This window comes from Motacilla alba, chromosome 1 (assembly GCF_015832195.1).
Source record: "Motacilla alba alba isolate MOTALB_02 chromosome 1, Motacilla_alba_V1.0_pri, whole genome shotgun sequence".
NCBI lineage: Eukaryota > Metazoa > Chordata > Aves > Passeriformes > Motacillidae > Motacilla > Motacilla alba.
The window spans coordinates 102,556,519-102,584,073 of NC_052016.1; the positions used below are offsets into that span (position 1 = coordinate 102,556,519).

General features: G+C 35.5%; 1 protein-coding gene across 2 annotated transcripts in view; it reads right to left on the reverse strand.

The window, feature by feature from the left end:
• Positions 1–1,610: 1,610 nt before the first annotated feature.
• Positions 1,611–27,555, reverse strand: part of NLGN4X (neuroligin 4 X-linked) — a 164,437-nt gene continuing 138,492 nt past the window's right edge. For both annotated transcript variants that reach the window (XM_038127835.1, XM_038127826.1), the window contains 3 exons: positions 16,101–16,286; positions 13,418–14,207; positions 1,611–5,334 (listed from right to left, as the gene is read on the reverse strand). In XM_038127835.1, coding sequence (XP_037983763.1) covers positions 4,485–5,334; positions 13,418–14,207; positions 16,101–16,286 — 1,826 coding nt within the window. In that variant the 3' untranslated portion in view covers positions 1,611–4,484. The remainder of the gene's footprint in view (positions 5,335–13,417; positions 14,208–16,100; positions 16,287–27,555) is intronic.

A 27,555-nucleotide genomic window follows, 5' to 3' on the forward strand; every position in this document is an offset into this window, starting at 1 on the left:
ATTTAGACATTTCCAAACCCCTTCTTTATTTTTAATTTAATTTAATTTAATATCTTACTTTTCAGGCTAATTTGATGGGTTGAGAAGCTTTTAAAATATTATGATATTAAATTTACAATATCATAATTTCTAGTGGGATAAAAATCCCAGTTTTCACCAGCTGCTAATGGCCTCTGGAGACATTCAGGCTGATGAGGTTTGTGATTCCAAACAACTGTAGATGAAAATATGAGAAACAGTTGACAATAATTAAATAATACAAATGTAAAATCACAAATCTGAGACAAGCATATAATTGTCATGGTATTATTTCATATGATTTTTATGTGATAATAAATACCATTAAATTGCAATATTCTTAGCAAAGCCAAAATAGGAACATACTAATCTGCATATTTATATTTCAGGCAATAAAGGAATAAAATAACACAGTATTAAGTTAGCATGAACAAAGTTCTGAAGATGTTCTCTTTTTAAAATGTGAAACTGATTAGCTGAAAGTAAGCATATTTATTGAGTTCACCCAAAAATTTAAGGGGAACAATTGACAGAAATGACACAATTGTAACCCCTCTTTGTGTGTAAGAATTATCTCAGAGCAGGATGTGGAATTTTGAAGTGTACCTGTAATCAAACATATTTGATGAAAAACTCTAAATCTGCAGTTTATTTGCAAAAGCTTTATATACAAGTTCAATATTCAAAATTCAAGCTGCTTGATTAGGCCAGTAGGTGCATGTTTCTATCTCAGAAGCTTGTTTTTTCATATCAAAATTTTGATATGAATAATTAAGACTTTGATTTTTGCAAATACTTTCCACTAATATGCTCAAAATTCATCAACTATTATTGTTAGTACCTGTATTCAGCAGAATAGTTACAGAAAGAAACAATACCCAGTTCAATTTACTAAAGTGTTTACATACCTTTCCAGTGAAAGGAAATCTGGTTGATAAACAGAATCTGACATCATAAAAGAACAAATTATTTACTTACTCAGCCTTTGAAGGAAGAATGATATTAACAATATCAATATATGCAATACATGTAAATACCTTAAATGCATATGTGCAACATATGTTGCTACTTTTACATATTTTTTTCTAGCAAAACTCATTGTGTATCTAAATTTAAAATATAAAAATGAAGTATATTGGCTTGTGGCGCTTGACATATTAGATTTATCTGCATTATTTTGATCCCTAACTTGGAAGATATTTTTTGCTTTTTTTCAGCTGCTAAGCTATACACTAATATGGGAAACTGCTTACCCAAGCTTTTTTTTCAGTGCCTCAGAAAATACTAACAAAACAATTAAACCATTGCTTCAATGGGAATTGCAGTGTATGCAGGTAATAAATATATGGAGCTTATTTTTTAAAATCTTCATTGTCTGTGTTGCTTTCCTTTTACTGGAAGGCTTATGGAACTACAAAAGCCATGAAAACTCAATGCTAACTTAAAATTGCAACCTCTGTTACTTTAATATTTTTATATTGAGTATCAAGGCATTGTTTACAGTAGATAATGAAATGGAGATGGGGCAGAAAACACACCTCTGAAAGACTTTCTACACAAAAGGATGAACACGTAGTTATTTGCACAAAGCATTAGAAAATACCGTGATATTTTATTATTAAAAATGCTGCTGAAAAGTTTATACATATGTGTCCAGCCATATATATCTTCTATCATTACTTAAGGCAAAAAAAACCAAAAAATTGCAAAACAATAACAGAAGAAACCATTGAACCCTGTGTGCCTCTTAAGGACAAGAATATAAGCCTGGGAAAGTACTTTTGTTTTTCTTTTACATTTTCAAAGTATATTTTGATATCATTATTATAGAATTCTATGAAGACCCTATAAACCTGTTCCCTCTATAAATCATACATCAATCCAGATGTATCAAATTATTAAATCAACTTGATTGTAATTACTTTTAAAAGCTAAAATCATTCACTTACAGGAACTTTTTTTACCCAAATGTCACAAGCCTGACACAGTACTGTACATATTGCTAGCAGAAGACAATTGGAAGTACTAAACAAATACTGTAATTCACATTACAAACATACCCAACTGATTATGATGCCAAGCATCATTACCTTTTTTTTTTTTTACTTTTTTTTTTTTTTTTTACTTTTTTTTTTTAACCTTTTTTTAAGAGTTATAAACTGCTGCATCTCAGCTGAGGCATTACATAGCTGGTGGAAATGGCCTGGTATAGAGTCAGCATTAATATATTATGTGATGGATCAGAAAAAAACAAAACAATTTTCCATTCCTACTAGTTGTACTTTGGGGTTGCTGCTTTATCACATTCCAACCTGAGCTCCCAGGTCAGATTTATAGCACATTTACTGCAGATAAAGGATTATATCAGCCACATGTTGCATTTTTATCATGTCATTAACTTTTTCTTTCCTTCAGAATTTGCTTTACTTTTTTCTACCTGCTACAACAAAGAGTTGTGCAGGTGAATAGACCTCAGTGAATCACCTTGTCTTTGATTTTGTTTTAGGGGTGGGTATTTCAAGGTATTTTATTAGAAAACAAAAAGTGTAGAAAACAAGAAGAGGTACAAGGCATCTTGTGTTAATCATTATGGGACATATGATATCGATGCAGTTTAATTGTGAATTAATAATAGAAAATACATCTGGGATAGTCACTTTCAAGTGCAGACCAATTTGTTCGAAGATCTTTGGTTACTATCTCTCAATGATGGAGTAACTTTCAAAGACAAAATATAAAGCAATCTTCATCTGCAAAAACTATTTTCTGAGTTTTCACATTCAAAACAGTTGTTTGAATCAAACTGCAAAGTAACTTTGATAGCTCTGCTTGGCCCCTGTTTTTCTAGTGAAGGAAAGGCAGAAGGGAACAACTAGCTAATAATTTTGACTTTCCTGAGAGTGATGCTCTCTGGGATTTTCAGTTTTATTCAAATGCAGAACAGCTGAGGACTTCTCTGCTTCTCTCTTCATAAGGCTCACTGACTGTGGGACTGAGTGCAATGAATCAGCAAATAAGAATTTTCTGACAGGTACACTTTCAAGCGCAAAACAAGATACTGGGCTGATAAGTTCTTTACACACTCATCACTGAACAGTTTGAAAAACAGCCAGCCAACCAACCCTGCATTTCCACCCTTTCAAATTGAAGTTTTATTTTGTTTAGCAATGCTGAGGAGGTGCTTTCTCAGCTGAGATTCTACTGCAACTGCTGGTGAGTATAGAGCTAGTTTTCCTTGAAGAAGGCTGACCAAAACACAGGCTTTCATTGCTTTTGTGAGGGCACAAAACTCTTCCTAATGTATCACAATAACCAAGAACTACAAACTGGACTCCAAATATATATTATTGGATATTTCTTGGTTCAGTTCAACAAGCTTAAAATAGTAATTCTTCTCTTTTGTATTTTTCTCTTTGTTTTTCAATCCATTGCTGTGTTGGAATTTAACAAAGGCTAACAAAATTAAATTATAGAAAAAAATGTTTCAGAAAAGAACAACAATCTCCTATGAATACTTTAACATGCACTAGTGTAACCTGTAAGAGAAAATACACAGGTCACACAGACAACTGTATCCTCTGCATGACACCATGGCCTCATATAAATGAAACATGTTAGAAAAAACTCATGGTTTTTGTTAACCACTAGTAATTAAGAAGAAATTCCTCCTTTGGTCTTGGAGGAAACAGAGGTCATATGACTAATGTATATACACATAGGTCACAATCGAATGCACAATCTTTCTAAAAGCTCTTTTCAAACTGAAAACATCAATAAAAGCTGCTTCTTTTTTGTTTGTTTTTAAACTCACAGCTATGTACATTTTTACAAAGTTTCTTTAAATATAGTTCAGGCTGGCAAGTCATCTCTTTGCACAGAACTATACGTATTTTACTGCATAGTCAGTCCTCCTCTTTTTTTTTTTTTCATTTTTGTTTTTAATAATAAAATTCTATTTTCCCCATCTGAATTACAGCTTCATATGCTGGGTAAAAGCCCATGGTGATGTCTTTGTTTTATCAACGGCCATGGTATGGCACATAAAGAATCTTTTTTATAATTTTATTTATTTAAAAAAAACCAAAACAAAACACCTGTACAGTCACTGGCTCTGTGTTCAAGAAGACTCTGCTTTGCTTGTTACACTTACAACACCATTTTAAATTACTTCTTCTGGCCTCAACTTTCAATCAAAGTGGCTGAGATCTTAAAGCAGTATTGTAACAGCAATGTATACTTTTCACATTTCACAGGGTTTGTAGTTGATCTTTAACATCAGTGAGTTTCTGTGGGAAGGATCAGTAAGAAAATAACGACTGTCCTTCTCTTTTACTTATTTTTACTTTAGATTTTGACAAGGTGTTCAATGGATGGTATATCACTTTTTCCTCTTCTTTTTTTTTTCTTTTTTTCTTCTTTTTTCTTTCTTCCAAGTGGCTTGTGAGGGTAGATGGGGAAGGGCTGAGCTATACCCTAGTGGTCGAATGTCCATGGGGCAAATTTGTACTGTTTTGTCCTCCACTGAAAGTGTTGAAAGTATGCAAAGGCTGCATTCCTGTTAATGTATTTGGAATCATGGTTATGGTGTTGGGTGTCATTAGCGGGATGTCATCTGGGGACCTTCTCAAAGTGAGCGTGTAGTCAGGCGGACAGGTGAGTCTCAGTGTGTCGTGGGCCTGCAGCGATTCACACTCGTGGTCATGTTCTAGCTGCTTCATCTGCAAGGACATGATCTCCTCATTTTGTATGTGTGCTATGTCATTGGTGGTGTTCCTCTGGGGGCTGGGGCGCCTGTGAGTCTCATGACGCCGCTTGTCCTTCTTGTAATATAATGCAGCAAAAGCTAAAATATTGAGGAACAGCAAGGAGGCCCCCACAGCAATGGTGACGCTCAGCTCTGTGGAGTAATCCCTCTTGTTTTCTATCAGAACTGTGGTATCCTCTGGAGCTGTTTTATGGGTGTCTTTCGAATGTTTGGGATTGTTGGCAGGTGTCATTGCTGGGCGTTTGGTGGCTGGCCATAATTTCCCAGGAGAACGTCGGGTCACATACGGAAATGAGGTCATGTCAGGAGGGGGGACTTTAGTTGTTGTGGAAACATACTGAAATATTTCATTCAGGTTGTGAAGGTGTGGTACGAGCTCCAACCAGAAAGCAACTTTGGTTGCTCGATAGTGATCACGAACCCGGGGTTTCAGGCCAATATGTAAATAAAGTTGGTCTTTAGGATTGTATTTGGACCAGGCCACTTCTTCAAAGCGGTTGGGTTTTGTGTGGATGAACTTTGTGTCCTGTGGAACAGGCTGGTTTGGATCTCTAAAAAAAATTAAAACAGACAATATTACAGTCATTAACCTTCCTACAAGAAACCTACAACAAAACAGAAGCAAACCAACACCAAACCCTCTCCATCTTACAGCTAATAGTTTATCCAATATTTAGAGTAATCTAAAAGCAGAAGATAAAAACCTTCCCTAACTGAAGAACAGCTGTTAATAAATAATCAAAAGAAAATTACTTACTGTACAGAGCATCTCAGATACTACAATTTTTTTTGACATGAAAATGCAGAAATCATAGTGTTTCAGTTACCAAAAGGTCATCTGAAGTTCTGTGATTCAATACTATTCTCCAAGGAGTGTGTCTTGGAGACATACCATCTTAGAGAAGTACCAATTACCTCTTTCCATAGTAAATGAGTAGGTTCAACCCTTCTCCAGGTTTGACACTAACTTTTTTATTAAAGGTTCCACTACTTCCACTGCTGAAAGTATTAAATATGGGCATCTAAGCCCCATGGTGATATTGGAAGTCCTTCTAAACACACAAATTGTACTCACTGAATATATTACAAGGGAGAAAAACCTCTTCAAAACCTGAAGTAGCAGGGTTAATACATGTACCTGAGAAGCATTTCTGCTTGTTTTCTTTTATTGAGCTATTAGTTCTCCTGCATTTAAATATCTACTTGGGGGAAAAAAAGCACCTTTGAACTACCTTTGTGTCACAAATCTTTCCATCATTTCCACTAGCAGATGACTATTTGAACGTTCCATGTGATCTTTGCTATGAAGTACTGTATTTGATGGCCACAGGACAATGGGCCTTAACTGAGATGAGAAATATTTTAGCTGAGATCAGCCAGTTTTAAATTACTTCAGTAGTAGTAGTAAGATAAGAGTAGTACACAAGTCAGAGATAATTTCAAAATTGGTAAATAATTTTTTTTCTTACAGGTTCAGAATAAAGACAAACTAATGCTACAAAGAGCATTTAGATGTGGTTAATGTATGCATATCCTTATTATTTTACATTTAAATAAATAGCATGAAAAAATACAGAATGTTAAAATTACTTTTACAATACTAAGTTTAATAGTATGTTGCACATCAATTTGAATCATCTTTTCTAGCAATGATTGCTTTCTGTGGCTTTTTGATGTAGTATACTGAGAGTACATTATTTATTTCCTGTGCATTACTCAGAACTTTCCATTCTCCTTGTTGTTCATCTCTATGCATTGGCTTATTTCCCGTGAAAACAATTCTAATATTTTCCTTTTCTTCCAATATAAAGTTATGTATACCCTGGGAATACCAAGCCATATCCTTACAGATTTTAAAGCATGGGGTTTTTTTTCAATTTCCATTATTTTTACTTTTTTTTTTTTCCATTTTCAAAAGCCCGTGACTCTAATAGCCTACTTTTGCATTCCTTTACTGTACATAAAGAGCTACTTCTTAGTTCTTAAATGAGACAAGTAATTTGACTTTAATAATCTTATGATTCCTGCATTCTTTTTTTTACTTGAAAGAAGGTATCTTACTTTTTTTTTGAGAGAAAACAATATTTTTTTATGTTATTTTGGTATTTTGGCTTATTTATGCTTGTGGTTTTAGTGTTTGAGGTTTTCTGGGGTGGTTTAGTGTGCTGATATACATATTTTTTTAATATTTAAATATATCTTATCCTTCCCATTTCAATAATATATAAAAATACAAACTAGGGTGTTACCATTTCTTTTCTTTTCCTTCCTTCCTTCCTTCCTTCCTTCCTTCCTTCCTTCCTTCCTTCCTTCCTTCCTTCCTTCCTTCCTTCCTTCCTTCCTTCCTTCCTTCCTTCCTTCCTTCCTTCCTTCCTTCCTTCCTTCCTTCCTTCCTTCCTTCCTTCCTTCCTTCCTTCCTTCCTTCCTTCCTTCCTTCCTTCCTTCCTTCCTTCCTTCCTTCTTTTTCTCCCTCTCCTCCGCTTCTCTCTTTCAAAAGTTAGCCAAATTGTGTTAGTTCAGAAAAAATAAGATAATTTATTGGTAATTGTTCATCCCAGTTCAAACTAAGAAGTAATATTCCCTTCCAAGCAGTACAGAAACAGATGTATGCTGCTGCTTTGAGGAATTTTAACATGCACTGAAGAAGGAAATAAAGCTATTTCTTTTGTTATTAAAGAACAGACTGGAAGATCAGGAAAATCTAAAGAGGTATTGGCCCAATTCAATATATATACTTTGAAAAAACTTTGGGGTTCAAAATATAAATTCTAAAGCAAATTAAAAATCAACAAGGTTATCTAAATGCAAAACATTTTTCTTCTCAGCAACTCAAAACACTGCAAGAGTTGTGGCACACAATCTTGCGTCACCCCCCTTGTTGTTCTGATTCACATCCCAAAAGACTTTGGAATGGTCCTAGAGAGAACTGAGTCCTTAAGTTAGCTCTTGTAAACAACTTGCCGTTGATACACAGTATAGGAGATGAAGAAGCTGAGAATTCACTTTAAAGAGCAGCCAAGTTGGACATGCACTTTTAAAATTTTTTGTGTCCTATAAAAATTATTATTATCTTCATAGCTGTTGATTATTTTAGTAAACAAAATTTTCTAAAATTAACATTCTCACTGTGGTCCCTTCCAACCTTACACATTTTGTATCCTGTGATTCACTTTCCCTATGAAAAGCCTGCAAAACAAGTAAATACCAGCCTCTCAGCCTCCTTTTTCCTCTCTGCCATCCTCTACTTCCATCTGTCATTTTTAACTATATTTATTGGGAGCAGCCAATGATGCTGCCGCCTCCTCCAAACACAAGAGAGAAAATAACATTACATGAGTCTGAGCTTGTATTTGAATATTTGTTTACATGGCTCTGTGTGGGCATGAAATTGTCCATTGAAACAAAAAACAAAAAAACTCAACCATCCCTACAGACAAGTAATTTCTTTGCTGAGGATATCAGAGCTCTGCCATTGACAGCAACTGTAGGGCGTATCACTTAAAAAATGCATAAAATGGTTTGAATAGCCTCTCTGAATTTGGAAGACAGATATCTAAATTATGTTGGGTTTTTTACAAGAAACAGGAATAACTAAGTCCAGTCCTAAATAAAGGATCTAATAATGGCCTTGGATCTTGGTTTTAGACTAATGATCATAGACTAATGATAATTTGCCAAAAATATTCAGCAGCTATAAACAAGAGAATTTTTTACTTCACTTGGCCATCCTCCTATGTACACTGCAAAAAATTCATGAAGTTACAACTTACAATGTGTTAAGTTTTTTTCCTGGGGTAGTCAGGCAGCTTATCCTACTATGAACCATTTTCCTGTTTTATTGGTAGGCATAAAATATAGATCCACAGACAATCATTTCTCCTATCAAATCATCCAGTCAACAAAGTTCTTGATCCATTACTTTAATTTCAAATTTTCTTTTGCTTTTTAAGACTCTCACAATTCCTTAGTGTTTCTAGATGTTCTTGAGGCTCAAGTGTGTAATTTAATGACATGACTGCCAGGAAACCTTCCTTTAAAAATCCACTGCAATCATAATGATAGCAGTATAATCTGAAAAATATATTTCCAGTTCTGAACTTCTTACACTATTGGCTCTTATAGGGAGGACATTTCTTGTTTCCCCATTTGTCAGTTGATAGGGAGGCTTTTTCTTTCCTTCATCTGACTACTATAAAAAGATTTAAATTTATTTTTATTTATTTTGCTATCTCATTACTTATTTTTACCACCTTTGCTATCTCATTACTTATTTTTACCAGCTTTTGAATTCAAACATCCATCAAAAAATGCACCCATCATGAAATGCCTGATTTTTTTTTCCATGTGACAGAAGACCATATCCTCTCTAAGATATATTTTTGTTAATGTGCAGAATAGTCCCATTTCACCTGTCACCTTTTCCTTCCAAGTGCAGTCTTCACTAATTTTGCATGACTTAAGATGGTTTTGTATATTTCATTCAATTCACACCTCATGAGCTTGAGATGTAAAATCAAAACATCAATTTTTTCCCAGGTGATATAAAGTAAATATGCCTGCAATGGATGTTGACTGAAGAGCAACACAAACTCCTGTTCACAAGGTAGCTGATCTGGAGGGTAAATGAGGGAACTGGATATTTCATATCGGATTATATTTTCATGGGAAGAATAGTGAATTAAGAAGTTTTCTCATATCCCAAATTCCTTATAAGATGGTGAAACACCATTTGTGTTCTAACTACTTATGCCACAGCTTTGACTATCACTCAGGACAATGGAACTGTTACATTAATGTATTTGAAATGTTTTAAATTTTATGTTCTTCCCTGTCTTCACTGGAGAGCAAAATGTCTTCACAGTTACATAATCTTTGTCTTCAACACTCTGAAAGGCCCTAGATACTTTATTTTCCTTCAATAGTACTCTTTTCTCTGTATGATAAAAAAAAATGGAAGAGAGAGAAAAACTGGCCTTTCTTCATTTTTCTGTTGATTCTTTTCATGCTGTCACAATACTAATAATACCACAGCCTTTCCTGCTTGAAGAACTGGTACACAGGCATGTTTTCCCCTACCTCCTCTCCTATATTATCACCAGTTCCCACTGTTGCTATGCTCCCTGTCAGCTAAAGACAAACAGCTAAAGACTCCTTGTAAGAGCCAAGGAACACAAACCATAACTACACTGTTTTGTTTGACTAACACAGATTTGCCTTTGGAGACAGTTATTTCTTCAGACAAAAACATCAAGAAGAAATGCAACAATCTCATAAAAGAGTTGCCTGAGAATTGATTTGAAACTACACTTTAATAAACGCAAGTTTAATCAGGTATTCTCTTAGAGAACCAAACTGCATACAAAACAAAGACATTCTTAATAACTCAGGTTTGTTCTTCAGAATCAATGGTACCTAAATAATTCTGGAATATTTACCTGAAATACAAAGAAAACAAGGAAATATCCTTTCCCAATACCAACACAGGTAGAGCTGGATGAACGGGAGAAAAAGTAGAGTACTGTAATTCCTCAAAACCAGGGCAATTTTTAGAAACCTAATAGATGCCTGTAATGAGAGCATGGCTTTGTATCTACTGTGTGAAATTTCAAATCCTTCACAAGAGCATAGCTGGCTGAGTATCTATGAAGGACTGGCACACAACCCCTCATGTTGTTTACTCTTCCCTGCTGATGTGTCTGCAAAGGAGGTAACATGGTCCTAACAGAACTTGGCATATAAAATTACCATTACAGTTAGGATGGCACTACTGGCAGCAGACTGAAGCTCCGTGCACCTCCTAATGAAGCTCTCACATATAATTCTGTGCATTGAGGAATTCAAAACTGTATTTTCATGTAATTTTTGTATCCCAAATGTAGTATATCAAACTTACTCTGTTATTAATTACTTTCCTATTTCTAAGGCATGTTGGAAACACAGTTTTGAAAAGGTCAAATGAAAAACTCTTAATAATAATCAACATAATAATAAAAAAAGAGTCATAGGTAGAGGATTAGCAAAATGCATCTTCCAGGCATTCATTTTAAGCACAAACTATTTGCCATTAAACACTTTAATTATCACCTCCTATTTGCTGGCTTCAGTAACCAACTTACAAGTTAAACACAATAAAAGCACTGCGCCCTGTGTTGTGTCTTTCACCTACTGATTTTACAAGATTGACCTGCCCTGCAAACCCAGCCTTGGCAGTAGGCCCATTAAACAGTGTGTGCTTTTTAGCAATGGATGGCCTGTCATTAAAAGCCTAGCAAAGTCCATCTGAATGATGCCCCATCTGAGCCATAATTTTACAATAAGTACCTGAATGCAGCCTCTGTGGGAGAGTCATAGAGATTGGAAAAGTTTCAAACACATTAAAAATAAATAAATATATCTGCAGTTATAATATTCAAAGCTTACCTACTGGGAAATGTGAAATAATAAAATCTTTCAGTTAAAAGATTTTTTTATGTGTTGCCATGGGTACAAATACAAAGCAACACAGGTACTATCATAAAAAGGATGGGAAATTATCACATAAAAATAGGGTGGGGAAAAAAACCAAAGCAGAACCCCCAGAAATGCAGTTTTGAACTTGAGAGCTGAAGGACCTGAGTGGGTGCAGAGATTCCAGATTGCAAGTGAGTAAGCAGAGTGGAGAACAGTTTCCCCAGAGATCCCATTGCTCTAGGCTTGAGGTGCTACAACCTTTGCCTTTCTGTTGGAGGAACCAGAGGTGCAGAACAAATATAATCTTAAAATATTATTTGCCCCCAAGTATTCTCCTGTATGATGCAGAACAATTAATCATTGGTCACCCAAACAAAGAAAAGACCCCATCAAGGTAATAGGCATTGTGTTGCTCTTTTCCTTTCTTTTGAAAACTGAAATTTTACACCTAGAGGAAATTTCTAATGATACATCTTTCAGACTGCCTGTAAGGGAGTGAGTCTGTAATAGGATATATACCCCGTTCCTATCTCATCAGCTACAGGAAAGTTTCTTAAATTACTAATGGCTCTCCCAAAGCACCTGTTTTTGCCTTCAGGTATAGTATGGCGATGGCTTTATAACCAGAAAACTGGGTATAGCCTGCTGAAATTAGTTTTCAAGTAGCAACATCTGGAAAGTGCTTGAAATTATGAGTAATGGTGGCAGCTGGGACTGTGAGAAGCCCCTGTCAGCCTCAAAAATGGCTTAAATACAACTTCTTAATATACAGGGAATAGTAATAAAGTAATTGTAAACAATAGTGAGACCGTGGAGATCTTTCATCACAATAATAATTCCAATGAGTATATTTGTAAGGATCTGAAGTCCTCTATGTATGCATAGCATTTCATATGCCAAAATAAACACAAACTGATGGTATCATCATCTCTGAGCATGTGGTACAGCCATCATGCAGCATTGTCTGTCCATAACCAAGATTTCATCACAAAGTTTGCCCATCCCAGTATTGATGACTTCTTGTTTCCAAATACATCTAAATATTACACAGTTCATTCATTTCTGTTGCTGAACTCCAGGGTTTCTTCATGCTTTTGTTTGTCTGATATACAGTACAACAAAATAATTTTTTCCTTGTGCACTGATCTGAAGCATTTGATTGGTTTTTACTCAATTTATGCTTGAGGTTGTCATTAAGACTGCAAAATCTGTCTCTTAACCACCATTTAGATTCATGGAAGGCTACAAGGGCAGCTAAAGCCTGTGAGTGTTTCACAATAGGCATCTGAGTTTTTCTTATATAGCTGCACACTGTTCACTGCAGTGCAGTAAAGCTGCAGTTTCCAGAGCCCAATCCTGCCATTAAACATTCAATGGAAAGATTTACAGCCCCTTTGTGCCACAAGTATCTTTGTTTTAATTCAGTACTGAAGACTCAAGGTTAACAAAAAAAGCCCTTGCTGCTGAAGTAAAACACTGCAATACTGTTTAAAGGAATATCATAGGAAGAGAACAGAATTTATTAATATTATTCACAGATTAAGCTGCTTTGAGGGTTATTTCCTTGGTGTTTACAACTCTACTTCATCAAAATATTGATGTCTTTATTTTGTTTTGTAAGCAGAATTAATTTAATTTTTTAACTTTCTCAAAGCAAAATTTAAATCTGAATCTCTTCATTCCAGTCAAGTACTTATTATTGCCATTATAGCCCTCAGAGGGAAAAAAAATTTCCAGTGTCTGCTTTTCTGTTCTAATTCCACCCTGAGTCCTCATTCCTGTGAAGGTCACTGAAAAACAAGAACTTCTTTTCTTTTGTAGCAGATAAGTGCTATCTGCCTGACAGCTCCTTCTTCAAGTAGCAGACATGTTGCCTCTGATTTTTCAGTATCTTAGTGAACCACCTTTTCTCTGAGACATGTTTTTTGTCTTAGTAATTGTCCTATTTTTTGAACCAAAAATACAGTGTGTTATTATTCTCATTGAGCTACTGAAAGAAAATAGTTTGAGGGAACACACTAATTAAAAATCTATTAAATATGAATAAGCCTAATTTACCTCCTATCTTAACACAAATATTTCTATACTTCTACTTCAAAATCAGATTTTGAGGCCACTGGAATGGGATGCTGACTATTTTAGAAGTATGCTATCAACAAAATGAATGCTACGGGTCACACTTACCCAGTTTTTGCAAAGTTAGTCCAGTATGTCATAACCACTGCACTAAGCATGACATCATTCTTGGAAAAGTTGCAGTTGAACAGTTCTGTGGGACCAATCATAGGAATCCCAAACACATAAGGGACTTCATCACCATGAGCTGAATCAGCCCAGCTGGGTTTCATTTCACTTTGGCAATGGTGATAAAATGCATAGAAATATGTTGGAGATCCATACTGGGCATGCAGGTCAGCCGTGGCAACAGCTGGAGCAACCCATTGGTGGTCTGTAAAAAGAGCGACCAGGGTCTTCCGTCTTGTTTCAGGATTTTCTTTGTCTGCCCAGTCAGTGTACATGAATTTAATGGTCTCTCGCAGGGTGTCCTTCCCTTCTGGATAACCATATAGATTGTCCACAAAATTGGAGACAGAAAAGTCAAAATCATTAGGAGAAACACCGTCTTCATTGTCTACAATGCCATCCACAAATTTCAAACCTTCCCCTTGATTCACACCCAGCATTATATCATAGTTAAGGAATTCCCCTTGCTCCATTAGAATCTGAGGGTCATCTGGAATCACGTCTCCATCTATCACAGGCCCAAAGGCAATGTGGTACGTGGCTGGAGTGATCGTCTGTTGAATGAGTTCTTTGTAATTCTTATTCCGCAGACATTCAACCAAATCAGTGGTATCCAGCATGTCGCAGCCCACTTTATCTGCCAATATCCGAGTGTACTTGGCAGGCTGATAGTTCACTGCCCAGCTGGACAGGGCTGTTCCACTCTGTATGATTGCCTTTTGGAACAAACCTGCAGGTGCAAATTGTTTAAATACAGATCCAATTAGATATTAAAAAAATAATAAATATATATATATTAAAAATTAACATTATTTCTTACTAAGGAAACAAAGCTTTGATTATAGAATCCCTAAAGGATGCATACAATTAAATTTTGAATAAATTTCCATAGATCCTACTCACTGCTCCCTTTTTATGCTGTGTAGAATAGGCTACTAATTAAAATCTGCCATGCTCTTGATGCTCACACACAAAAAGCTTGAAGGTTTCAGGTTACTGTTTCAAGAACAAAGCTCATTCCTGTACTGCAGTTTCCTTGTGTCTTTGATGGAAGTCCTCTGGCTTTACCACATTGGTAGTCCTGTGAAAATTTCTGTGAAAGACTGGCAGCTAAAGGCAATCATATGCTCTTTGCCATGTAAATGACACTCATAAATGCGACTTTCAGTAGTTTAAAGGTCAAATGAAAATTACATGTTCTCATTTCCTTCACAAAAGCCATGCATCATACTAACTTGGAAAAATCTGCTCTATAAAAGCAATTTCATATATTTGAATCTTCAATTCTGGTATTTTTTATTTACCACCTAATTTTTAAATTATTATTGTGTGTATATGTTAGCACTGCCTATATGTTGAATTACGTGTGCATGTGTGTGTGTGTATGTGTAACCCTGCTTATATGTTGAATTAAAATACATTTAAATTGTTTTGCAAGAGAGCAAGATGATATTCAATGGTTCTTTCTTGTTGTTTTATGAACACTAATATAAAGAAAAATGAAAACTCAATCTGAAGAGCTTCTTTGCTTAAAGCACTGAAAGGCAAGGGGAGCTTATTGGTGAATCTGCCCCATCTTTGTTTTTTTTTTCTGGTAAGACCACTAAAATGGCCTATTTTATATTTAAACTGAAATACTTGGGTGTCTTCTGCACATGGTTTCTACCATCATGTTCTCAAAATGCAAAAGACAGTAAAAGCTAGAAAGCATGTGGGGTTTTTGTTGATATACCTTTGAGGATGATACTGAATGCACACACTAAAAATCATGGTTTCATGGTTCCATCTGCTTGATTTTGCCATGGCTTGCTCAACAGTTATTCACTGAAATTTTATTTGTATGAATAGACTGAATTGTCAAGCATACCTATGTATTTCAAAATTAGGTGTGTTTTCCAGCATCCCTGCTATAACTTCTGGCTAGGGCTTATCTGTTACAAATTTCTGCCCATTTTATTGTGATAGAAATGGCATGGATTAAAAAATACAGTAGATATTTTGATGTTGTCTTTTATCAAGTCTTTGTAGATTTGATCTTATAATCAGTAATATTTATAGTTCAGTACTGGTGCTGTACATTCTTGGAGTTTGGGTTTAGGTTTTTTTGGAGGGTGAGGTGCTGAGGGTAGAAATCCCACAGCTCACTTACCAAAATCTGAAGAACATTGTGTGGGATCACACAGTACTTGTGAGGAGGTAAACACAGTTTTTAATAAGGCTTAATTATATTTTTACTGAGTAAGGAAAGCATCTACGTGTAAGTTGGAAGTGCAGCCAAGAGCGTACAAAAAATCAAAAAGGTCATTGCTCTTTTCCATTTTAATTAGGGCAAATGCTTTGATGGAAGAGCCAGTGGAATCTGTTGATAAAGCTAGAAAAAGTGTATTGCCCATGGCATTTGCTGCATGATATTTATGCAATAATAGCATTTAGTTTTCCTTATAAACATATTTATGTTGACTAATACAAATCCAGAATTCTATCTAGTAGTTATTTTACAAAAATTACAGACCTCACGTAATTCTAATTCATCCTACCTTGTTTGGAACTTCCACTGCATTTTTACATTAAAAAAAAAAAAAAAGAAAAAAGCAAAAAAGTACTTTGCCTGGAGGATTGTTACCTTCTGAATAGTGGGAGAGTGTCAGGAGACTGACACAGGAAGCTCCTGCCCCAGATCCAAAAATAGTAACTCTCTTCGGGTCTCCTCCAAAAGATCCAATATTTTCTTCAATCCAACGTAAAGCTTGGATTTGGTCAAGCAATCCATAATTGCCTTTTGCAGCTTGGTCCCCAGTACTTAAAAAACCTATAAGGCAAAACCCCATAATTTTAGTTCACCAGATACAGAGTTAGCTACAGGGTATCTACATATTCACAACACATCTTCCCATCTTTTCATCTTCTGTGCTTTTTTTTTTTCTTCTTCTTTTTAAAGGTCACAGTCCTAGTTAAATGTCTCCTGAGCAAGCAGAGAAACTCATTCTGTGTGCTGTTTTGCTTGAGTTTGTTTTTCCCTACTTCAGAGATTCCTTTTTTGAAGAATCACTATTTCCTTACTGAAATGGTTCTGTAACAATGCAACAATACAGAAAGACAATTTTAAACATTTTATAACTGGATGTGAGTCAGGTACAAAATCTCAGGAAATCATTTTTGGGCAAAAATGTGAGATAGCCAGTCTACGACTGAGAATAAAACTCTCTAACACATTACTTTAAATACTTCTTACCAAAATTGTCATGAACTACATAGCTCTTTAAATTTCTGTACTTGTGATATGGATAAATGTACGCCGAAACAGAAAAAAGAAAGCAAACTAAATAGAAAAAAGAACATGAAAAAGCCTAGGAAAAAAAATTACACTTCAGTTTCACAGAGGATATTTATTAGGAAGATAGCAGGTAAATCCATTGCAATATAGCCTTTGGTGGGAAGATTTTATCTGAACAAATCAGGTCTTGTCTTTCTCTTTGGAAATTGCAGGAAAACCTGTGCTACTGTTTTTTGTTCCTGTACTGTGGTTATCAGATTCTAGAAAAAAAGCATGACATGTTTGCTGCTTGTCTTGCAACTGAGAACAAAATGACCATAAGATTAGGACGGAGATTAATTTTGGTTTTTTTGAAACCAGCTAAGGTGAAACATTGCAGTTATCCCAGCAGCCTATCATTCACAGTTAAGACCTTGTGCTATGTCCAAATTACCACATTGAGCCAGGTACTCACAGTCCTCTCTTTAACTCCCATAGACCTTTTCCTGATAGACAACTGCAAAGTCAGAAGTCTATTAGAAATACCTTACAGCATGTGGAAGTTTTCAGATGGACATTACTGATTTAGGCACCAGTGACAGCTGTCAAAGACAAAACAAGGACATCACTTGGCAGGTTTTTTCCAGCTAATTATCAGTTGAGAAATATTTGCTAGAAGGGGACCTCAGGACACAGGAGATCTATGGTCTGGTAAAGTTGGAAATGAAAGAGTCTGTTATCACAAACCATGCGAGCCTGCTGTAACAAGACCTCCATGCTCCTGGCTGGAAGGTGAGTCAGGTCCCTAGGGGAAAAAAGACTTTGCAGTACATTCCCCAGGTTTTGATAAATGGGAGCAGATCTTTTTGCACTGACTGTAATAATTTTTTTTTCTTTATAGGAAAAATGAAAATACACATGAAGGTATTCACATAATGAAGGAAGCAGAACACAAATCATATCCATATTGCTAAATAACATGATAAATCTTTTTCATTTAAAAAGTCTCTACTAATGGAAAGCACAGTCGTAAGAATGGCAGTAGCCTTTTTTTTTTTCTTCTGTGCAAATGGAGAAAAAATAAACACTCTTAATCCATAATTGTCTCAATTTATTTTTTTAACAGATGTGTTTTTCTCTTTTTTCACATGCCTTTATTATCTTTACAAGCCTGTCAAAGAAAGAATAACCCACTCGCTGGCTTTGTTGCTGTAACTCACTGCAATAATCTATAATACTCTATAATTAAGGCTTTATTCAATCAGAACTATGACATCCATTGGATAAAGAAAGTGTTGTAACCTTTAAAGCAGGATGGTAATTAATATTCAGAGCCTAAACCTGTTTTAGTTCTACTGGCAGCATCAAACTAAAGCTGTTTGAACTTCTTAATTTTGAATTCTTACCAAATGTTCTAAAAGGTGAACTTGGTAAAACTGCAGTCAATGAATATCTAATGTTCAAAAGATGAAGATTTTTTTTTGTTTGTTTCCACAGTTGTCTGCTGATTCTCATTAATTGCAAGAACAAATTTTCTTAATTTAAAAACTAATCACCATGGCAAAGAGTCAGCCCCACATTACACAAAGTGAATTCATAAATTTGTCTTTTCTTGCCAAGGATATATTTTCTCTCATGCTATGAGTACCAGATCAAAATATTTTTTCAAAGGTATTTGAAGAAATTCAGGCAAATAATAACTATTTGTCCAGAAATACCCAACACTATAGAGTTTTTTGGCTTTTTTTCTATATTACTTCAGTGAAGAGAAAAAAAAATGCTTCTTTAAACAGAAGTTCCTGAAATAACTGTTATTTTTCTCTGACTCTATGAAGGAAAGCCTTCAAGAAAAATTCTTTCGTTTTGAAATACAGATAGAAATAGTCAAGGAAAAAAAGATTGCAAATGGAAATTGCTGGGAATTTTCCTTTTCTACAACCTTTAAAAATGCATGTACTCAAAAGCTACATGCTGTCACTGGAATGGTTTTGATAACACAGTGAATACACAAAGCTACACACAAAGCTCTTTTATATCCCACTTAGACTAAAGGAAATCCCTAGCTCCATGTTTATGCTTGGTTTTCCCATGTGCTACAGAAATCTTACTGAGATACCAAGCCCCAACATATTAGTAGTGATATTTCCCCATTACTACTAAAATGTTATGCAGAGACGCACTGGGACAAGCAGAAGAAAAAATATCCATAAAATCTACCCAAAGAATTTAATTTTGTTCAGCTCTAGCCTTGTCTAGTGGTTGGAGGCCATCCCTACACATCCCTAGTATGGCTGGCAGACCTTCAGGAGTCCGTCTAAAGAGAACGGGTGGACCGCCTGTCCACTGTACACATTTCACGTACTTTATTTTACCCTGACCAAGCTATTGTCTGGTCCATGGGCTGAATAAATGACTTCTCATGGACACAGTCCATAAGAGGCAGGACATCTTCCAGCTGAGGCTCACCTGAAAGGGCACAAGCTACAAGAAACTCTCTGCAACGTGAAACAATGTGCGAGGAGTAGTGACAGTACTGAGGCTTTCTGTGGAAATACACTCATGATCTGAATTAAAATGTTCAGGATAAAAACCGTGTTTTCCCAACGACAAGTCTTTAATTTAACATATACAGATTTAGGAAGAAATAAAGGCAATGGAGAAAACCCCCTAAACACCACTATGTTAAAGATTGTAAATTATGATCTGGGAACGATGATTTCACCCTTAGAGGTAAATAAAATCACCAAGATAACTGCAATCTTGCAGTCATTTTCATTTTTATATTTATATAACCTACTTTCTCATTCTTTTAAAATTATTTAAAAAATAAATTACACAACTTCCCTTTGACATTTTGTGCACAGCAATACCCAATATTACATCACTGCAGGAAAAGTCCATTCTTTATCTTCATATTTTGGCCCCATGGGCCTAATACATATCACATCAATTTGGTAGCTGTCTGAAAGCCTAAATTTTGACTGTGAATATTCCTCTGCTGGTTTATGCCTTTTCCTCTCTCTCTCCCTCCCTTCCAAGTTGGGGGACTGTTTCCCAGTGGAAACAGATGAGGTTGGCTTGGTGAAAGCTGGTATTATATTACTGGCTCAAAACAGCATCAAAACTTACAAATACATTTTGGTACTGGTAAACTGCACTGATTCTCAGATTTAAATAAAATCAGAAAATCAATCAATCATACTTGATTTTTTTTCTATTTAAGAAGAGAAAATAAAAATAATGAAAAATTAAACTTGATTGTATCAGGAATTTTACTAGGTACTACAATCAATTCTAAAAGTATATCTTGAAATGAAACCTACTTTTCTTTGTGAATGAAGTACTTTTGCTTCAACTTCTGCCCTTCACAGGTTTTCTTAAAAACAAAATGTTTAATTTCTGAGACACAGTGCTCACACAAAAAATAATGGCAAACTTAGTAAGAAACATTAAAGATGTCACAATGAGAAATTAATCACCAGGAAATCTGTAGAAAATCAACAGGTTAGTGCATTTTGATCTATTTTACCTCTTTTAAAAGCCTCTGCTGCATTTTCTGAGTTCACATTTCTTTTGTCTCTATGCCTTTTCATGACTGCTGTCCAATAGCTTGCTGCAGTTTGTTTGTCAGGCGACATACAAAGATTGATCTGTACAGCAACTGATCAGAACTATGACATAAGCAATACAAATAAGATACTGGAGAGGGTGCTTCGAAGTACAATCATGTCTTTTTTGTTTACGTTTGTGAAATACCAGAGTAGGGCCTTTTCAAAGCAAATGGCAAGCACACAGCAGAGTTTTCATATTTTCTAATAGGTTTTTTCTGTACCTATCGTATTTACTACTGTAAAAGTGGACCAGTTCAAATGCCAAGTAAAATTCACTGGGGATTATTGAAAAGATTATTATAGACATGACAGGAAGGTTCAGGAAGACCCTGAAATATAAATAGTTGGAGAATAGAGAAGCATTAGAGGGAATTATCATATAAGTTTGTCCTACACTTGCCTTCCCTGACCATTCCCAAACATCCCTAATAGTGTTAGGAGGCAGGATGTTTGGCCGAATGATATCTTGGTTGGAATCAATATAACTATATATTGTTTGGTTTTTTTTGACTCTATGTCTATTAACAGTATGATGTAAGCATCACTGAAAAGCTGGTGGGATGCAAGATGGAGTGATGGTGTCCTTGGCACAGGTTTAGGAAAAAAACCAAACTCCTGCAGCATAACTGGCCTATGCAAAGCTGAGTAAACATCACGGCCGCACCTGAAATTTCTACCTAGAGCCTAAAACAAATGAGAGGACTCTTGACTGGCTATGTATGGGTCTGTGCAGAAATGTTACACAGAGACTTCTTCATCCTGGAAACAAAACATCAATGCCTTTCCTCCATCTGCAAATTGGTTTGAAATTTGCAGGTGCTCTGCCAAAATGAATGTTTTACTATTCAGAAACTTAAGAAGTAGGATAGTGTGTGATTCTGAAGCAGTGGTCACAAAAGGGAATTTCTGCATGCTATGGCTATTTACCATATCCAGCTGCAAATAATACTCATTTCAATTTTAACTCAGATTTTGGTAAGTGAAGAGAAGCAAGCAGTGAAGATAACTCAGTTTACAGTTTTAATATGAGTGTATATATTACGTTAAAATATAAAGGACAGTGGTGCTTTTAATTCAATTTGCTAGCTTGGGCTTAAGAAAACAGTCTCTTTTTTCTGCTTTGATGGATTCTTTTCAATCACTTCTACTGGGAAGGTAAAACATAAATCTTTTTGTATAGAAAGATCATCTCATTACTACATGCAGTACAAAAGAATAGGTCAGAGATGGTGAGGTGAGACTACTATTTGTTTCTATATTGATTCAGTACTGAAACCTAAAATCTGTTTTTTTACAATTCAGGGAAACATCTAATCTGAACTATATAAAAGTCTTTTGAAAATGTTCTGAATAATAAATGTGCATAAGAACACTTAGCAGCAAAATAATGAGAAAAGACAACAGGATACATTTTAACAAGATTTAAAACCTACTTTTATGCATATTTCTAAACAGTGAAAAGCTTCTTAACATAAATTTATCAGAACAGCAGGGAGATCAACAGTTTCCATTAGTCAAGCTGTTATGATATTCTACTATGAAATGTTTTTAAGGAATCTAATTGAAATTAGTACATTAAACTTAAACTGCTCTGCAATTTGCCTTTTTCATTGTAAAATGCTCTGAAGCTATTGTGCAACGAGGTTAGGCCAATGAATGTTATCTAAAATATTAGAGATTTAAGATATTCACACCATTCAATTCTATTGTTATTATTAATGATGAGTAGCACATAACTATATAGGAAGTGTCACTGAAGAAGCTTTTGCCAATCATTAAGAATGCAGATTTTTTTTAACTATGGTAAATAACGATAGATCATCAAACATTTCAGAACACATTCACCGATCTACTGTCTTCTTACCTCATTTAACCAAATATTCACAAGTTAAACCTGCCATTACATAATATGCAATCAATAAAACAGCAGGTTCAGTAAAAAAAATTACTGTTGAATACATTGTTAACAGCTTGATTAATAGCAAATTATACCAAGCTAAAATCAATTAATTGCTCTGGGAATGTTATTGCCAGGAAAAAAAAAAGTGTGTGTGTGTGTTACAGGAGAGACTAATAAATATCTGATGTCATCAGCCTATGACTTGAAAATATTTCATAATCACTGGTCTAGATGGTCAAATCCAAAGGCATTTAACAAGAAAAATATGCCATGACTACCTATGAAGCACTAATGCAGTTACACACTCTTCTCAGATGAGGAAATACAAAAAGAAGCACAAGAAAAATTATAGGTTGAGACAAAGCACAATTAGTGAAAGAAACAGAAAAGAAGTAACTACAGGAAAGGACAATATTTGATACCTCCCAAAAGCAGAGTGAAGCCTTGCCAGTCTCTGAACAAGAGCTATTTGGAAGTCAGACCCACCCCGCTCCTTCCTCTAGCGTTGTGTCCTCTGTGTGATGATACAGCATAGGACATCTGCTTGGTCAATGTGGGTCCACTGTCCTGGTTCTTGCTCACCCTCCCAAGCTCCTGTCAACCTCCAACTTATTGTCTCTGGGCAGCATGGGAAAAATAAAAAACCTTGGACCTGTTTAAGCACAGTTCAGCAACAACCACAATAGCAGTCTGTTATCTACACCACGTTAGCCATAGACACAAACCACAGCATCATATGGGCTGCTCTGAAGAACCTTAATTCAATCCTTAATTCCCACCTTAGGAACCTTAAGTCCCACCTGTTCCAGTACAGTATTCTACAGCTATGGCACAATCTCCACTTCTAAAGTGATGCCGTTTGGGTTTTTCCTTTTTTCTTTTATATGTTCTTTGTATTATTCCACATATATTTGTAACTCTGGCACCTACTATATTAGTAGCTAGTTTTCCCAGTACTTTTCCATGGCCTTTCCCTAAGCAGGAAGACAAAACAAATTCCAGAGCTCCTAGCCCGAAAGGTACAAGGTCCCAGTGCTCTCTTGGCTCTACTTGGGAACCAAGTCTGAGAACAACTCTTTGAGATGCATTCTCGTGGACAGAGCACAGCCAGTGCTGAGGGGGGGGCTCCAGAGTAGTCCCCCTCCAGAGGGGGGCTTGGCCTGGGAGGAACTGCATCACCACTTGTCCTCCTAATTGGTGCTCTTCATCAATTATGCTAATTTCCCAAAACCTATACATGTGTACTCATCCCTGTAGGGATGGACTTTCGTGGACACCTTTCCATAATTGCTCCTAAATGCCTTCAAATAAAGATCCCCTTTTATATTACCTATTTACTAAAATTTTCTCGAGTTTCATTTCCAGGTTGGGAAAAAGGCAACAAAAGCATCTGGTCACTTTGTAGAAGTGCCTGTCTCATCCAGAAGAGGTGTGCTGTAGGTCTATGAAAGCTAGAAACTATTTTGTTATTTTCATTATAAAATATAGATGAAACTTACATGAAGCTAAGACTAAATTAACATATTTTTGATTTTTTCAATTAAACAATTAATATTGTGATGATGAGACAACATCTGTAGCTGTACATCCCTAAAAGATAAATAAGACACAGAAATTTTACATATTTTAAAGACATAAACAGACATTAGGTGTACCCCTAAAAATGACAGGAAAATTAACCTGTGTGACATAAATGGCAAGCACCAGCTTTAAAAACAGCAAGGGAATTTTTATCTTTAATTATCAGCTTCAAAAGGTTAGAATCTTTCAAATAAAAGGGTTATGGGAAATTAAATGTAATTTTTTCTTTGCAGGAAAAACACCAATTGACCAAGCTGATAATATTATTGCATTAATATACTGGTGTCAAAACCCAAGTGCTTACAAGCCACTGTGAAAATGAGAAAGAAAGGGTTCATGATGTTAATGTTAAGAACTTCATGAAGTAATTTTTTTTCTTCTGTATTTAAGAAAATAAGTTGTCCAACATATTTTGTTGCTTTTATACAATTTTACTTTTAAGATAAATAAAATTTCTAACTCCCTACCACCAGCACCCATTAGATCAGGCTGCTCAACCTGGCCACATCCAACGTGGCCTTGAACACTTTCAGATGTGGGGCATCCACAGCTTCTCTAGGCAAACATTGGGCTTACTTTGCTCCAGTACTTCACAAACTCTTCTTCCTAATTTCTCCTTTTCCAGTTTAAAGCCATTACCACCTACTCTGTCATGACACCTTGTGAAAGCTCCTATCCAGGTCTCTTTAGGTACTGAAAGGCTGCTACAGGGTCTTCTCAGAGCCTTCACCTGTCCAGGCTGAGTAGCTTTAACTCTCTCAGTCTGTCTTTATAGGAGAGGGACTCCAGCTCTCCAATCATCTTCATGGCCCTTCTCTGGACTTTTTCAGACACATCCGTGTTCTCCTTAGGTTGGCAGCCCCAGAACTAGGCAGAGTATTCCAGGTGGGGTGAAAAAAGTAGGAAAAAGCAAAAATGCAGCATTTAGCAAAAAAACACATGCCTACTAGGTGGCCAGACATCATGAACCAGTTAGAAAAGGAAACGTGATTTGATTTCAGATAGCAGACTTCTGCAAGGACTGACCACAGGGAAAAGGGTGGTGCTTAACAAGTGATCATTAGCAGGGGTCTCACTTGCTTCTGTTCCATGGACAATCCTCACCCTCTCAGGCACCATTTTCTGTTGCAAGACATAATGAGTTGCCTCACTGGGCTGTGTTGCTTCCTCTTCTCAGTTATATATATAACCCCCTTTTTATTGCTTTCATAGCCTTAGTGATAAAATAATTTAAACAGAGATCACGATATTTTAAAGTATGCTTTGACTATTCTAAGTTAAAGCAACTCTAGAGAAACACCAAGCAAAACATCTATAACTATGATGTTTACCAGAAGACTTTGATAAAGTAGAGTCATAAATTAGACAGGTTGGTTGTATTTTTTTTTTTTTTCAATCTGGGACATTCCTTCAACTTGGGAAAAAAAACATTGAAGATCATAATATGCTATGCTCCAATTAATGAAAATATGCAGTTGCTTGATTGTTTTTAGCGCATTATATCATATGTTTTCTATAAAGCTCTGAATAAATTTGGAAGGTCATGATTAGTCTTGTCCTAAAATATTATCATAACAGGTAAAATATTATTTCTTTTCTTTATACCAGTTTTGGACAAAATCTGATGATTTAAAAGATTTGACTTTGTAATTCTTAGTAAATTGGAGATTTTGCAGGGCATTCAGTTAGGCTTATTCTCAATAATACCACATAAATGCATAAATCACAAACATAAAAATATAATACATAAATAACAATATAACCATTAAAATAAATTAGCAGGTGGAAATGACCACTGTTCTATGAAATGTGGTCCTGATGAGAGACTGTCCTACTCATTGTTTACTTTTTATTATCTGGCAGCATTTTTCTCTTTGTATGTTATTTTTCATGTCCTTGGGGATGTAATTTGATTTTAAAAGCTGTAATAACAAGGGAGTTAAAACTTATTCTTTAAAATAAGATGAAAGAACCAATATATAAATTTTGGACATATTTCATAAGTCATTTGTTGATAGCTGAGTTTGTGGTACTATAGCTACCATTTCATAGGCATCACACAAACTTCCTTCAGTGGTATATAACAGCTTCCTAATAGAATTACTTATGGCCCTTAGGGAGGAATTAGATTTTCAATTATTATATTCATAATTTAGAAAAGGAAATGTTGATTAGATTTGTTTAGTTTAATGTTTCAGCTAATGTGGGATTTTCCTCACTAATATATTTATTCATGGGTTTGGGTTTTGGAGCTTTCTTCTGTGCTTCTCTGATTAATAATATATGTTTTATAGCACTAAATCAATAGAAAGGTTAACAGTAATGAATTACTATTATCCATTTTATTTGTTTGGGGTTTTTTTTTATGAACTTCAGGATACACTTACTTTGTTCAGCTAATAGTGATGGTTTCAGTTATTACACTATTTTTGTTTACATATGCATGTGTTGATTTGCAGACCATGTGAGAAAACTTGAAAAAAGAACACTTAAATAGAGAGACTAAGCTAGAATTGTCTTTAGAAAAAATTTTGGGATTTCTAAGTATCTCCAAATTCTGCTCTAGCTATAAATTTTTTCTCCAGGATGGATTCAGTTTTGGTGATTTCTGAGAGACCGCTGGAAATGATGAACTGACAATTCCCAAGAGCCAGATATGATTTTTGGGGATACCCTCCATCTCGTCTCCCCAATGCTCACTGCTGTCATATTCAAAACAACACATTTTAAAAGCAAAGTAATTCAGTCCTTAATCAGTTGCTATAAAATATTGACATTATCAATAATTTGGCCTCTCAGACAGAGATATGAATTGGATGGCCCTACTCACAGTGGCGAACTTTTGTAAAGATTAGTCTCCAGAAAATCTTCTATTACAGATAGTGGCAGGAGAGAAAGAAAAAAAAAAGAACCACCACCTTTTCTAGGAACCAAATTAAAACATTGAGTCACAGTCTTGCTCTGATCAGCCACTAAGTAATCACTCTTCACAAGACAAGGAAAGTTTAGTAAGAATTATCTTTAAGGGCACAAAAACAGCACCTCAGCTCCTCCTGATATGTGCCACCAGGGGTGCAAGGGAGGCACCCGCCTCATCTTCCAATCCAGCAAGGTGGTGTGAAAAGAGCAGGGAAGAAGGTGATCAGTTACTACTTTAAAGAAAGTACAAGAAAGATGAAAATTACAGAGAACTCACTCTGGAAGCAGTGCAGGTCAGAGGGATGGCTGCACAAACTGCTGCTGTCTGTCAGGGCTGAGCAAGGGGGTCACAGCTGTTCCCATGCTTTGGTAATTTGTACCGCCCCTTCTTTTAAGAAAATGAAACATGCTATCAAAATCTCCCAGATGAATCTTATTCCAGTGGAATCAGTCCAGTTCTTCTGGCGTTAGCTGACATGCATTAGACCAGCAAACACTCTTGATTCAGCTGCACTCAATATATCATCACTACTAAAAATTGAGTCTCTGCTAATTTCTACTCCAAATGATCCTCGATGTATTTGAAGGCAACTGAGATTCTCTACAAAACAAGCAAAGCTAAGAGGTCTCAGGGCTCAAATTCTAGCAAAGTAGTTGTAAGAGTATGATAATTACCAACCAGCAGTAGAAGGCATAAGTGTTGAAGAAAGAAATCAATGTGCAGCAAAAGAAAATATGGATGAATTTTATAAACTGGTAGTATGGCTGTATCCAGATTTTACTTTGGTTACTCCAGTGAGAAAAAGACAGATCT